This window comes from Galleria mellonella, unplaced genomic scaffold (assembly GCF_026898425.1).
Source record: "Galleria mellonella isolate WM207_F2 unplaced genomic scaffold, CSIRO_AGI_GalMel_v1 utg132, whole genome shotgun sequence".
Lineage (NCBI taxonomy): Eukaryota > Metazoa > Arthropoda > Insecta > Lepidoptera > Pyralidae > Galleria > Galleria mellonella.
The window spans coordinates 6152754-6168845 of record NW_026441989.1 but is presented as its reverse complement, the minus strand read 5'-3'; the positions used below and the strand labels follow the sequence as shown (position 1 = coordinate 6168845).

The 16092-nt window shown below is 30.7% G+C and overlaps 1 protein-coding gene across 4 annotated transcripts in view; it reads left to right on the top strand.

Moving 5' to 3' along the window:
- Nucleotides 1-16092, top strand: part of LOC113518180 (myosin-IIIa-like) — a 41985-nt gene that overhangs the window by 20761 nt on the left and 5132 nt on the right. For all 4 annotated transcript variants that reach the window (XR_008253790.1, XM_052902828.1, XM_026902979.3 and 1 more), the window contains exons 2-17: nt 1625-1822; nt 3243-3398; nt 3709-3990; nt 4602-4904; nt 5222-5503; nt 6593-6781; nt 8733-8935; nt 9476-9656; nt 10108-10258; nt 10493-10703; nt 11759-12054; nt 12544-12833; nt 14227-14501; nt 14600-14765; nt 14975-15185; nt 15697-15837. Coding sequence is in view for 3 of the 4 variants with exons in the window: in XM_052902828.1 (XP_052758788.1) it covers nt 1658-1822; nt 3243-3398; nt 3709-3990; nt 4602-4904; nt 5222-5503; nt 6593-6781; nt 8733-8935; nt 9476-9656; nt 10108-10258; nt 10493-10703; nt 11759-12054; nt 12544-12833; nt 14227-14501; nt 14600-14765; nt 14975-15185; nt 15697-15837 (3502 nt within the window). In the remaining variant the exon portion in view is untranslated. The remainder of the gene's footprint in view (nt 1-1624; nt 1823-3242; nt 3399-3708; nt 3991-4601; nt 4905-5221; nt 5504-6592; nt 6782-8732; nt 8936-9475; nt 9657-10107; nt 10259-10492; nt 10704-11758; nt 12055-12543; nt 12834-14226; nt 14502-14599; nt 14766-14974; nt 15186-15696; nt 15838-16092) is intronic.

The following is a 16092-nucleotide window of genomic DNA, read 5'->3' as shown; positions in this document are numbered from 1 at the left end:
GAATAATAAAATAAAAAGACTTTATTTCAACATTTACCATTCAACCAAAATTATTTATACTGTTATTATTAATACAATATATTTGATTTTTTTTTTGATAATATTATATAACCCTCCCCCGTAAAGGGGAGAGGATATATAGCATCATATTATATTCCTTGCAGAAAATTGTTGTCGACAGTAAGGTATTTCTTTTAACCTGTTAATTGTTGTTCCATATATATCAAAACCAATAACTAACATCAGCTATCCATAAACAAATTCAATGTATGGTCACTGTATCCTGATCAGTTCCCGTTATCTACTGTGAAGTTCCCGCATTGAGAAGTGCATGCGCCTGCATTACCATATAAATCGGTTCCGCTCGGTTCCTTTAAAGCTCTGTGAATACTTATATTCATTATAATGTATAATACATATTCATAATAATTACATTGTACTCGTACTCCTGAGCATCCCATTTATTTTCAATAGAAATAATTAATCATCAATAATATAACACTTAAACGGCAATAAAACGCGTATCTCTATTGATTAACATACTTTCCTAATTAAAACTTATATAAATTGCTAATTTACGTATATTAAAAATCTATTAGGTTAAAACCAAACATTTTTCGTACATAATAAATTATTTATGATAAAATTAATTATGGAGATATCAGATCAAAAAAATAGTTACTTTTTTTCTTAGTTTTCTAATCTATGCGGACGATCAAGTAATTCTAAGCTTTAACTAACTTTAGCCAACTTTCACATTATTTTATCGGATATCAATGGTCAATTAAAAAATAAACATGGCCTGTAATAAAAATAATGTGGTATCATGACTCTTATAAATTGTTTAAAATATTGGTACAGCATAAATGTACCTTTACTTTTTTTGTTGTAGATATACATTAGTGTTATCTAAGTAAATAAATATGTACAAAATGCAAGATGACATTACATATTATCTTAAACTTGTAGGAAGTCTTACCCATATGTTCTACATTCTAACTGGAAAAAATTCTTCTAAGAAATAAGTCCGCTAGTATCTGTAACTGCATTTCATTGTCATCACTTTGTATAGTAAACTTTAATCTAAATAAATAGCAAATTAATGTTTATTATAAGCTTTTATATAAACGCTATAAAAAATATGTTTGCAAAATCATTTTTTATCAGAGGGAGGCTTTGTACAAGAGACGTTTGTTTAGGTACCTCTGTCCCATTCGTGTTTCTACCGTGAAGCAGTTGTTTGCATGGCAGTGTTTCGGTTTGAAGAGAGGAATATAGCAGTGAATTTACAGGGTACAAAGACATAACACCTTAGTCCTTAGGAATAACAACGCATGAGAGATATCATGGGTGAAGCAGTATATTGTTATGTTCATGGTACTGTTAAAGTTAATAGGCGATGGATACCACTTTCTATCAGGAAGGCCTTCAACTCGTTTGTCATTTTAAGTTACATATAAAAATCGTACTTTATAGATAATGGACGATAATATGGAAGTAAAAAAAGAGAATTAGATGTATATACAATTGCGCTGTGCATTAAAGTTTAAATAAATTCCTTAATTAAAGCTAGAACTACAAAAAAATTCGTTTAGTTCTGACATAAGTATATTTTTGTACACAGATGCGCGGATAAAGTGAAGGGTGAGCCGGAGCCATGCGCAGCGACATGGCATATCGTGGGCTCTCTCAGCACGTGGAGCTGGATCGAGCTGCCGACCCTAAGGAGCGATTCACGTTGCAGGAGCTGATTGGAGAGGGCACTTATGGAGAGGTCTATTGCGCTAAGGATAAAAAAACAGGCAGAAGAGTTGCTGTAAAGGTACGTACCCAATCAAAAATCATATTTTTTTCTTCTAATGTAACTAATATACGAATACATAATTAGATTTATAAAGATTATGTTTTATACTTTATTACTGTTTTAGACTATTCTATATTATATATTCTATTTATTATTAATTAACATTATTATCTGAACAGAACATTAGTTGACCTCTAATTAAGTAAGAGTCATACTCTATACACATAATATTGAATATAATAATATACTTTATAATAAGGAATGTCAACAATATAAACAATGTCTATTGTTTTATGTATATTTAGCCGAAAATAATGTAAAACCTCTATGAAGGCCGCACATTGTTGATTCTGTAAAACATAATACTCGTATTTTTCGGAGTAAAGAAACGTTTAGCACGACATATTTTGTGCAAATTTGGAAAAATATTACCGCTTCATCTAATTTTGAATATAAAATAATATCCTATAAAATAAGTTTGATGAACATAAAAGATAACAAAGACTATTCTTGCGAAAATTTTTGAATATGCAATATCGTTGAGGAGTTATTTGAAACTTTGGAAAATCAGCTGTGATAGATTTTAACCATTAAACAGAATCTTCTACATTCTTATTATATACATATACCTAAGTATTCCCATTATATACATATATTTAAGTAAAGAATATGGTTAAAATTTTATTCTTTATTGTACACAAAAGGTTATTGAAATGTAAAAACAAACATAATAGTGCACAAAGGCGTGTTTATTTTCAATAGAGATTTTTTCCAGCAAACCCAAATTTTGGTACTTGAACATTAGATTATGATAGGGCGAAGTAGAAGAGATGAGGGTGTATATAGAATACAAATAAAGCTTGAACTAGGTACATAGGTACTTGGAATTTTACAAATAAATTAACTTAGTTTGCTCTGATATCCTCAAAGGATGTTCTAAATATTTATTCATGATCATAATAAATCAGTCAAGTTTAACTCCAAATATAGAGTTCCGTAGGTACGGAAAAGTAATCTATAATTACGCTTTTGTTTTCTATATCTGATTATTTTGATATGTACTGCTACTATGGATATTTAATAATTGTAACGAGCAGATAATAAGCGACAGAATACATCGTTGAGGAATAATTTCACAAGCAGAATGGTAGCATACCGAAATTTATTACTAAAAGGATTGTATGAACAAATAACGTATACCCATATTATGAATATTCATTGATAAAGAATAAAGCCGGCGGACTTTTTATGGACAGTATTGTTAGAATAGTCTGTAATTGAGTGTGTAGATGCTATCTCAAAACTTGGTATTGATGTCAAGGCCGAGCTAAACAATCGACTAGCCTCTCATTTTGCGCTGTCGAGTGTCAATGTTTGTAATGTAACTATTACGTCAATTATTATAATTATCATGCACATTGCCATGTTTTGTTTACAGGTGTTGGAAAACATTACAGAAAACATCGAGGAAATAGAAGAAGAGTTTTTAGTTTTCAGAGATTTATCAGGTCATCCAAACATACCTGAGTTCTTTGGATTATTTTTAAAACGTGGTACATGTTCTGACGATGACCAAATCTGGTTTGTTATGGAGGTAAGTTTTATTTATATACTTCAGAGAATTGCCATATATATCAGATCATTTTATATCAACGAAAATACGATTCCATATAAACTTATGTAATGAAAATTGCATACGCTTTTATATGTTACTCGTATAAATTGAAAGAGACTCCAACAACTAGAATACAAATCTGTGCAATAGAACTACTATACAAACTTGTTCCATTCACATTCCATTAATTACCTAAACATCTTCGCTAACTTTGGAAATTTAACAGTCAATGATGCTAGTTAATTTTTAACTCTCAACTAGAATGTAAAATCTAATTTCAATGTTACAGCTTTGTACTGGTGGCTCAGTGACAGACTTGTGTGCGGGAATGCGAGCCCGCGGAAGTAATCTGACCGAACCACAGTTGGCATACGTATTGCGTGGAACTGTACGAGCTTTAACACATCTCCATGCGCACCGATGCATGCATCGTGATGTAAAAGGTCACAATATACTCCTAACAGAAGATGGTGAAGTGAAATTGGTTGATTTTGGTGTCTCCTCGCATCTGGCAGCGACGGCGGCTAGAAGGAATACCTCTGTTGGGACTCCGTATTGGATGGCACCGGAAGTAAGTGCATAGTTAAAAATAATTTCGGTATATGTCTTATCTGTTGGTATTATCATATTATTATTCTATATATTCAACACCACATTCATGTTATTATACTAAAATCTCAAAAATTCTTATTACCTTACTACCTGTTATTTATTCTTGCAAAAGTATAAAGTAACTTTACTGCCGACTGAGATCCATAAGAATGTTCTTTTTTATGATTATTTCCAATCATTGAATATATATTGATGTTGAATATATAGAACAATATTATGAGTCATTCATTCGAAAAAAGGACAAGAAGACTACTAGTTTGAAACTTTATAATCCAACTGACTGAACTATTCGGCCTGCAAAAAAGAAGGAAGTTCTCAATTACTACTGTATTTTTTTTATGTATGTTATACTATATCTATATTTTGATAATTTACTTTTCGAAATCTATTACGACGTTGTTAGTTAAATAGCAATTTCTTTTTTGTGAAACAAAGTTTTAATTTATCTCATTATAGTCATGTATGTATTGCTGGATTTGTCGTACTAACTGAACAAACCTAATTTATGATTTAACAATATATACTATATTGTACTATTTATAAGACTAATATATAATTATTAATTTCCAGGTTATAGCATGTGAACAGCAATTAGATCAGTCCTATGACTGTAGATGTGACGTGTGGTCTGTTGGAATTACAGCAATCGAATTAGCAGAAGGGGAGCCACCTTTATCAGGATTGCATCCGATGAGAGCACTTTTTCAAATACCTAGGAATCCACCACCGTCATTGTCCCACCCAGAAATGTTCTCTGCTCAACTTGCAGATTTCATTGCCGATTGTTTAATTAAAGATATGAACCAAAGGCCATTCGCGAGAGAACTTTTAGAACATCCTTTATTACTGGCCGTTAGTAGTTTTGAGGACAAGGTAATTATATTCACTTTTTCTTCTTTAGTTCATTTTATCGTTAACATATTTATAAACCTCGAAAATTTCCAGTGTGGTAAGTAATTTTAGGTGTTTACAGATATTATTCAATAGAAACCAGTGACCACTTTCCAATATATGGAACTTTTATCTGTAATGGAAAATTTAACAGTCTGGTTTTTGTGACTGCCATGTTTGTTATTCCACCTGTTTTATTTGTGTTAACTTGTTAATATGCCATCTTGATTAGAATTGATAAATTATAACTATATTACGCTGTTAGATGATATTGTTATAATGTTATTATTTATGATCAGATTCGTAAAGAGCTCCAAGCTGAGATAAAAAGGCAAAGAGCCGAAGGTCGTAGCGGTCGTGCTCCAGAAGCGACAACAAAAAGAGGCAAACTAAAATCGCACCGAAAAGCTAAACCCGAGAAGATGTATACCGACGATTTAGCCACACTAGAAGTCTTAACTGAAGATGCTATTGTGGAACAGTTGGAGAAGAGATACAATCAAAATCACATTTACACGTACATTGGAGACATCCTGGTCGCAGTAAACCCTTTTACTGATATAGGAATTTATACGACAAAGGTAGATTATTAAATTATTTGTTTAGGTTATACTGATAAATACTGCCTTATACTGTCGTTAGGTAACTGAGAATTAGCAGCTGTACTCGTATATGAAACTTATTAGTGTAGTATGTACATTGACATTTCATAATAATCATGTATCTTTACAAAATTAAATACGCATTTATTCCATTGCTATAAACAAATATACTATATTACATAAGTAAACAATAATAGTATATAATTTATTATCAATCATAATATTTCACGTTTTAGTTGTCTATTTATTTAATTGATTATTACAATGGTTATTCTTTATAGTATTGTGTTGTAATTGTTTTGCATTTATCTCCGCAAGCTAGTAAATTATTTATTTGATTTCTATGTAAATACCAATAGATGCTATGTCGAGAAAGTCGTAGTGTCATACATATATCTATATGACGGAACACGAAACTAAGTATTTCCCGGTATAATCGTCGTTCACTGCAAAAACAATATGTTTACATGGCTCGTTGATTCATGCTTCAAAGAAAAACAATATAACTTATGTTAAATTTATTAATAAGTATTTATTGCCTTATACAATATTTGTTATCTTTTAGTCTGTTCTCTAAAATGCAAAATCAATGCTTTATAGATATAAAATCTTGAATTAAACAGATGCATTCAAGATTTTGCTCTGCAAAAATTAGCATCTTTAATCTTACAATATATTTCCCTTATACACATTCACATATATATTATTCTGTATTCTGTTTGAAGTCGCTTGAAAAATATTTTGCCCCGATAATAATTTGATTAAAACATTTTAGCATATATATAGTGTTATACGGCACGGAGAACTAAGAGATGAAGATTTTAGTTATGTTGGGAAGAGTAATAATTTTTTCACAAAATCTTTTCAATGTTTATAATAATTATTCATATATGAGAATAAATTTATTAAATATCAATAGAAATTGACGATTTAAAAGAGTTATAAACAAGTCTATTTGAATAGACATTATTTTAATTCTTCTGTTTTTAACAATATAAAAATATAATCGTGTATATAGTTATGTATTGTAATTATCATTTCCAATAACATACATTATTTTATCTTCAGACTCAACAAATATACCAAGGACGCTGTCGGTCAGATAATCCGCCACATATCTACGCAGTCGCTGACGCAGCACACCAGGCCCTGATGCATCAAAAACAACACCAGGCTATCGTCATATCTGGTGAAAGTGGCGCTGGGAAGACTGAGTCTGCAAACCTGTTGTTGAAACAACTTGTATTTTTATCTAAGGTATAGATGTTATTATTTTATTTATAACTTAACGAATTTATTATATGTAAAGACTATGTGTTGCCCACGGCTTTGTACGTCTGACATTCTGTTTTCTCTTTAACAGAAAATTTTAAAAAATCCTCTTATGCAGCTATTATTTACGTTATAAAACAAACCTATGTTTCAAATTTCAGATTTCTAAATGTAATAGTTTTGGCTGTATATTGATAGTCAGTCAGGCAAAAAAATTATATAAGTATAGATTTAAATAAACAAATAAATACAACTGAGCATATTACCTATACCATTTAGTCCCACATTAAGCAGAGCATGTACTATGATTTCTATACAACTGATAGATAGCCTTAAGGATTTTTATTGAAGCAATTTAAAAGAATTTTAGTAATTTAATAATGCTTAAATATTTAGAATAAAATATTTAAGTTTCATCATTTATACTTTACAATTATATAAACTTCAGTATGTATAATATAAAAAATATACTTTAGTATATGAAATTCTTTGTTATATCTGCAATGGATTAAATGTAAAAGAGGAATATTAAATAAATATAATAAAAACAAAACTATCATCATCACCATAGTATATGCCGTGTAATCAGCCGTTATCTGTCCATAGATAACCTTTATGCTGAATATAGGTCTCCCCATAGACTGCTATAAGGAACAGTCCTGAGCCACTTGCCTAATAATAAAACTAGCTATCATAAAATAAAGTGAAAATATTGAAGAACTACACTTGCAAAGTTTGTCATATTAAGGTCATTGTGTGGTTACTTTTATTTTCTAAAACCTTAATGCCTACTATTAAAGCATTTTGTCAAATGGACTCTAAATAAAATAATTCAATCTCTATACTTATGCATAATTAACCATTTTAAAAATTAGTGCATTTTCTATTCTCACGTCAAATATAGCTTATCGTAAATAGATATAAATATAGGAATATGTGTTAATAATACAATATTTTAAATAGTCAAATAAAAGAACTAAATCTTAATTATAATAATTATAAGAAATCCCATGTTTGTTTACGCTAATCTCCAAAAAAATATTAAAGTCAACTGTAGGCAACTTTAATATATCTTTTTGTATATTTATTAGTCAGTTGTACAGTACTACCTGATGTAGAAGTAGTATTAAATTATGAAAATCCGGCATAGCGTAGGAGGGGCGGGTTCATGTTCTACCCACTTCGAATTTTTTCCAATTACTTAGTAATTATTGAAACAATATCTTCATATTTTAATATTTTTTCTAAATATGTATTGTTTACTTTAACTTGAGAGATAGGATAGTTTTTACCTCGATAAGCAAAAATGGGTCCGGTTATTGCCGATATTGTATGAGATAAAACAACGTTTATTAGATTAACTAGTGTGAAGGTATAAACTACATGATACACTTTTCTATTTTGATTTATAATAATAATAAACTCTTTATTGCGCACAGTAGAGATGTATACAAGGAGTATTTATACAGAATGTGCATATACAAAAGGCGGCCTTATCGCTAAAAGCAAGCTCTTACAGACAACCTATTTCCTTTTTACTTTTCAGTAAAAGCTTACAATTATGCGATTTAGTCTTTTCGCTTTTTTTAGTACGTATATTTCTATTTATTATTTATCACACTGTTAGCTAAACACGAATATTTTTTACCAATGTAACACTTTTTATTTGTATTTTGTTTAAGCAAATAAAGATTATTGTTATTATTAACCGTGCCACTAAACCATGTTTTCCTTAATTATCAGCATATTACAGTCCTTTTGCTCACAGCTATTTTTAATTTAGGCATTAGTCATGAGATTTTTAATAGTCGCATTAGAATCATAATTATTGCCTAATATTAAAAGAAAATCTAAGTTTATATCAGAAGTTCATAACTATATAACAAATAGACAAACAGAAATTACTCTCTATATTTACAACCCGTATTCGTTACAGACTCAAAATCGGTACTTAGAGGAGAAAATATTGCAAGTAAACCCAATAATGGAGTCGTTCGGGAACGCTCGCACGGGAATTAATGCAAACAGTTCACGATTCGGGAAATATTTGGATCTGTCGATGATGAGGGTGGGAAGGATATCCGGAGCACGGATATCTGTTTACCTTTTGGAGCAATCTCGAGTGATACATCAGGCCCTGTAAGTCATTTTTATTCAAATTAATCGAATTTTTATTGTTTATATGTATACGAAATTTACTTACTAAAATTGTCTTGGAGAGCATCGTGTGGCTTATTCTTTTCAGAAATTGTTTTGATCAGCTCCTCTAATCACTTAACAGTCTCTTGGTATATACATTACTTTTAACGCACGCATGAGAAAAAAAGATAATGTTGCAGTCTTGTAATATCTCATGCACGCTGTACCTACTCATATTTCTGTTGGTAGATTTCTTTACTACTTATCTAGAAAGGTTTGTTATGATTGGCGTCCTGAAATAAATTGTCGTATCTGAAATGTAAATAAAAGTTTCAAAGTTCTATGATATTCTTCTCTAACATGAAACAAACTGACCTCTTATATAATGGAAAATAATAAGCGTCTATTGGTTGTTTATTGTATAAAAAAAAACCGTAGATTGGCAGAAACAAAAAAACAAACAAATATTGAATAGTGTAACGACGTACGTGTTTCTATAATTTGTTACTTCACAAAGTATATAAAAATATTTTCATTCAGGGGAGAAAGTAACTTCCATGTATTTTACTATCTATATGATGGACTGGAAAGCGAAGGTCGTTGGAGAAAGTTTTATCTGGATGAACAGTTGAAATCCAGACATCGGTATCTGCAGCCACTATCCTCAGTACACCGAGAACACAACGTGCATCGTTGGAGGCAGCTTAACCAAGCATTTAAGGTAAATTTTTATTTTCCTTTTATTTTGTTCAAGTTATTTTGTTTTCTATTACACATCGATCGATTGGAATATTTTGTACATCTCCTTTAAAATATATATTCCCCATCTGATGGAATTTCTACCATATCTTCATAGTATTATTAGCATACTTACTAATGAGTAACAATTTTACATTGATTCAAATTCCTCAGTACAGATTCCAAGATTTAGTTTTATTAATGAAAGGAATTATCTTTTTATATAAATATTTCACAATAATCTAAGACATACTAAGAAATTTAGAAGAATAAATATCCTCTACCAAATAATCATAGTTTTGTAAAACGCTCTACAGACAATTAAATGTGTATATGATATGACTACCAAGGTACTACCATATAGTAGCAAAAATATGGGTATATACTATATTTGCCAAAGACATTTAAATAGAAATATAACTGTTTTGCTGCAGGTTGTCGGATTTCAAGAAGAGGAGGTACAAATTATATACAAAATGCTATCAGCTATTTTACATCTTGGTGACATAGAATTCGGCGAAGCAGCCGGTGAAGATAACACTGACAACAAAGCTACTATAATCGATACGGCACCATTACATAGAGGTAACTATTAGTTTATCAAGTATTAAAATGTTAAAGAAAATATTGTTCACTGTCCATGTTGAATTAAAGTAGATACAAAATTAAATATTTTGGAAATAGATTTTTATAAAATCCATCTTATTGCATATTAAAACTATTGTAATTATTATAAACTACATTCAATATTGTATTAGACTTTTTTTTTATTTATAATATTTCTTTTTGCAATTTTCAATAATCATGATTTTTTTTTAGCTTCATGCCTTTTAGGCGTTGAGACAGCAGACCTCCGTGAGTGCCTGACCAGCAGTACAGTTGTCGCCCGCGGGGAGACAATAGCCCGACACAGTTCACCCACTGAAGCCGCGGTCGCAAGAGACGCCACCGCTAGAGGATTATACGCTAGAGCTTTCGACAGAATTGTTGAGAGAATCAACGCTCTACTATGCAAGAATAGACCACAGGGGTAAGAAATATTACAAATTAATAATTATGAAATAATGTATCTATATACAGTCAATATATATATTGACGTCATTACACAAGGAAAACATACATATATAAGATAATCATAAAAAGTATTATCTTTTTATGCTGTGATATGGAATTATAATAGCAACAAGTATTGCTACTGCGTTATTCGAGATACGAGAAATCTAAATCGTCTGATTCATTATCATCATAATATCAACCCTTAATTGTTCACTGCTGAACATAAGCCCCCTTGTGGGGTTTTGCCAGTAACTGCCACGCTTGGCAGGCGAATTGGCAATCGCAGTCAGGCTTTGAAGATGTTTTAAGAGGGACGCTGCTGCCCATCCCTCGTCTTTCTTTAGTCGCCTCTTACCACACCCACGGGAAAGGAAAGGGTAGTCTATTCTATGCCGGAACCACATGGCATAATATCTGATTATTTTTTTTTAATCCCATTTATTAGTTATTCCTTGTGTTACTTATACTATTTTATAGGTAGTAGATAATCAACTATCTAAAAACTTTCAAACTATCTTTATTATCCTAACACAGAAATAAACTGTTCGTCGTCATCATTTATTGTAAAGTACCTTATTAAATATTGCAAAATTTTATCCAATAATCACATTAAACAATTAACGCTTTGATGTGATAAGATAATACATATATAAATCGATAGATACTTAATACCTGGAAAAAAGTTAGTACTTGTTAATTTATTTGGGCTCTATTCAAATGTGATTTTATAATACTTTCTTATCCCAAACTTTTGCTTTCACACATTTATTACTCGGGCATTTTTTATATAAAATTCAGTATCTGAGCAATATGGCTGACATACAGAACAGAACAGAATTTACAGAACTGTTTATTCACTACAGAAGTGTAAAACTGTCGCTCCACTGAAGCCTGTTTTATATTTTTTATAATCAATTTTAATATTTGAATAAATGTTTTACTTTTATTTAGCAAATTGCAAAACATATTAAGCCAACATCGTATAAGAACCAATTCATGACTATAAACTGTATGTACGTCTATTTACAGTGCTGAACAACTCTCTATCGGTATCCTCGATATCTTTGGGTTCGAAAACTTCGCTAAAAACTCTTTCGAGCAACTATGCATCAATATTGCCAATGAGCAGATCCAGTACTATTTCAACCAGCATATATTCACCTGGGAACAACAAGAGTACATGGCTGAAGGGGTACCAGTAGATCTTGTTGAGTTCTCTGACAACAGACCCGTTCTGGATATGTTGTTATCAAGACCCATCGGTCTGTTAGCGCTGCTTGATGAGGAAAGTCGCTTCCCTCGGGCTACGGATAGGAGTCTCATAGGTAAGATTTATACATAATATAATAAGATAGTCTAAATTACAAGTATGTGAAGTAGCTAGCGTGATTTACTGGCTAATAACGTTCTATATTTGTGGCAACTTCCAACTTGAAGCATAACTGTAACGCGGCAACACATTAATAATATAAAGATATAATAAATTATACAAATAAAATAGCAGTAACTTCCAATGAGTATTACATGATTTAATTCAATGACATATTTCCAAAATTTTTGTTGTACATCTTTTAATATCGATTTCGAACACGTCTTTGTAAAGCATTTTAATATTTATGACTAGTTAAAAATACCTGATAACTTTGCCAATTCTTAATTGTTTACGTAGATACTACAATGAATGGGTATATCTAGTTAGTTACCATAATATGTAATCCTTCAATATATTGAAATAGTTCTCCTGTTTTCAAAATATCGGATTGGTTGGAATAATTTACAAGAATTGGAATTAACATCATGATTATTACTTACAGAAAAATTCCACAACAATGTAAAAAGTAAATACTACGTGCGACCGAAATCTGACGCAGTTTGTTTTGCTATCCACCACTTCGCTGGCCGCGTCGTTTACCAAGCTGACGGTTTTCTGGAAAAGAATAGAAATTTCTTACCGCCTGAGGTGGTGCAGCTAATGAGGCAGAGCCAATACGACATTATCAGGTTCCTGTTCCAGTGTCCTATAACTAAAACGGGCAATTTGTATTCACCTTTACACGGCGACGTTGATACAAGGAGCTTGGAAAGTCCATCTGGTGAAATAAGGGTGAGTGACATACATATACCTAAACATATATAAGAAATACATTTTGACCAACAATAATAATTAAACATTTATTTATAATATTTTTTTTTAATAAAAGTTTACTACTAAGAAACTAACGACCGTGTGCATCAAAATTTTTTAACTGTTAAATTCGCTGTCAATGCTTACAATGCAATAAGGGATAAGGTTGAAATTGTAATATTTCAACTTTTAACTTTTACATTTAACATTTAACAGATAACTATAATTGTTGGCTACAGCCACATTATCTGTTAAATTAACGTAAAACATAAACAAAAATCTATTATTTGCAAATATTTTTAAAGATTTTTAGAGAAAATATTGCCTGTAATTATTGTTAAGAGTAATCATTTATTTTTCGTCAAGGTTATATTATTTTGTAGTAATTTTTTTTACAAATCTTATTCCTCTATGTTTAAATTAATTGATCTGAATCTATGATATAAAAAAATATTATATAGATTCCGTGGCTTTTTTATAAGATATTTTAAAAAATTGTGATTTCCCCGCAAGTATGATTATATGAGTGCTTACTAAGTAATATTTTAATATGATACCATGGCTATTATTTTCTATTATAAACATGATTACAAACTATTATTGTTAAAATAAATTATTCTTATCATCATTCGCTTCTACGGTCTTCATCCTAGTTACCCCATTAACTTAATTTTTTTTAAAAATAGGTAGGTTCGTAGGTTATCGGCTAAGTTACTAGTTATTGTAACTGTAAATTGTCAAAATTATAGATTTGATGCACTCGGTTGTATGTAAATGAGACTTAGTTAAAAATTCAACATAAGAACAAAAAAAGTAGTAAATAAAGTAGTTTTAGTAGTTTAATAAAAAATAGATATACACATTTTATATAACAAATACTAAACTTCTTAGAATTACTATATTGATATGTATAAGACGTAATCAGACTTTGAATGGATTAAAGCCCAAATAGAGGATTAAGAGCCACGGTCTAAGAGTTAGTAATTAATAATAATTAAGATTGTGTTTCACAAAAAATCGACTACAATTGGAGCACAACTCAATTATTTTTATTTAAAAAATAAACTACTGAACCGATTTTGAAAAAAAAATCTGTAGGACCAATCTGTAAGTATATACATATAAAAAAGTATTTTCTAAATCTATTTACAATTGACAGAGTTATGAGGTAACGAACATAAAAAATAAATAAAATACAACCTAATTTGGAATCTACTTCTTTATGAAGTCGCTTGAAGATGATTACGAAATGATGAAAAAATTATCCCAAACGAAATGATTATCTCCTTCATTCACTTTATCCTCTCTTGTAATGTAAGTTAACCAAAAGTATCTAAAGAAAATTTATTAGAATTTCACATATTATTTCTAGGACCGATTCAATAGCCGAGGTCTAGCGTCGCAGTCTCGAGCCCAGCAGACGGTGGCGACGTATTTTAGGTTCTCTCTAATGGAGCTACTCCAGAAGATGGTTAGCGGCACTCCCCAATTCGTACGATGTCTCAAGCCAAATGACTCTCGATCACCAAGGCATTTCGATCCCACTAAGATACTAAAACAACTTAGATATACTGGAGTATTAGAAACAATTAGGATCAGGCAAAATGGATTCTCCCACCGGCTTACTTTTGATGAGTTCTTGAAAAGGTATTCAAATATTTCTCCATGTAATGTTCAATTTAAATTTATTATATCAATTATTTTTTTAAATTTTTTAATAACTCTAAATCTATTATAATTTACAGATATGGTTTTCTAGCATTTAGTTATGATGAAAAAATAAAAAGTGATCGCGATTCATGTAGACTTTTACTAATGAGGTTGAAGATGGATGGATGGGCGTTGGGCAAGTCTAAAGTCTTTCTGAAGTACTATCACGTTGAAGTTCTTGCTAGGATTTATGAAGAGCAGGTAATATTTTCATGTAATAAATAATAGGTAGCTTGCTAATTCATTTATAAATCTTTTGGAAAAGATCGTTTTCATCGATAAGACTTGTGATAAGGCCGTCCATTAATTTTTCAGTGTGATATCTTTCTACCTTATTTTTGTTTTTGTTTAATATGTTATCGCAATTTTTTTTAACGGGACAATAAAAACTATCTCTATATATGTTGCAGACAAGAAAAATAATTTTGGTGCAAGCATGCGTACGAGGATGGCTTGCCCGCCACCACTACCGGCGGTTAAAGGCGCAGATGGCCATTTCTGTACTAACGTTGCAGCGACACGTCCGCGGTTGGCTGACCAGAAAGCGGCTGCAGGAGCGACAGCGACAACTAGCCAAGGAGTTCCAGAGAGAACAGGACAGTCAAAGAAAACAGAAACCCGGTAAGTAACGTAAATTGGAGTTATTACTTATACAGAAAACAGCCATCTCTCATGAACATGTAATGGTAATGTGGCTATTTTTGCATAACTAACTCTAGCATTTCTGCATAACTAATTGTAATTTGCAATTTTCAGCATGCCCACACTTAGTTATGAGTTATCTATGTATATGAAACCAGAAACTCGCAGATACAGATTTATTCCAAAGACTTTTCAATAGAAATGATTCTAATCTAATTCTGTTCTCTACTTTTTAATTCTTAACCAAGCTAGTGTATAATCAGTTTAGTTCATATTCTTTTATTGTTTTTATAATTTAATATATCATTATGTACCTGTAATAAACAAAACTTTTGTAAAGATGCCTAACTCATGCAAAGATAAAAAAAAAATAGAAATGAGACTATTGTGAACATGAGTCGCGAATTTATAATAAAAAATTATTTTAATTTTTTTAGTTGGTTATATCATGTAAAACGAAGATACGTCAATTTTATACCTATCATTACAGGTATGCCTAATAAGAACAAAGCGATGATGAAGGCTAAGGTGCTGCTCCGTATGACATCGGATGACAGTGACAGCAACGAAACAGTCTTCGGCGATAAAGAGAATGTAGACACCAACCGAGCAGCAGTCGTCATACAGAGCCGTTCGTATTTATTTATAGCTACTCGCACAGCATTTTATTATGTCGGTTTTATGATTAATATGTTTATCATTATAAAATTAATTATAGTGATAAGGATTATAAATCAATTAATTACAGTGATACAACAACAAATGAATTAACCAAAACGAATAACAGTAAAAAACTTGTTTTTAGTGAAAAGTTTTCAGTAAAAAAATTTATGTTTCTTACTCAGTCATGTTAAACGAGTTAAAAAAAAAGTAAAAACATTTTTTT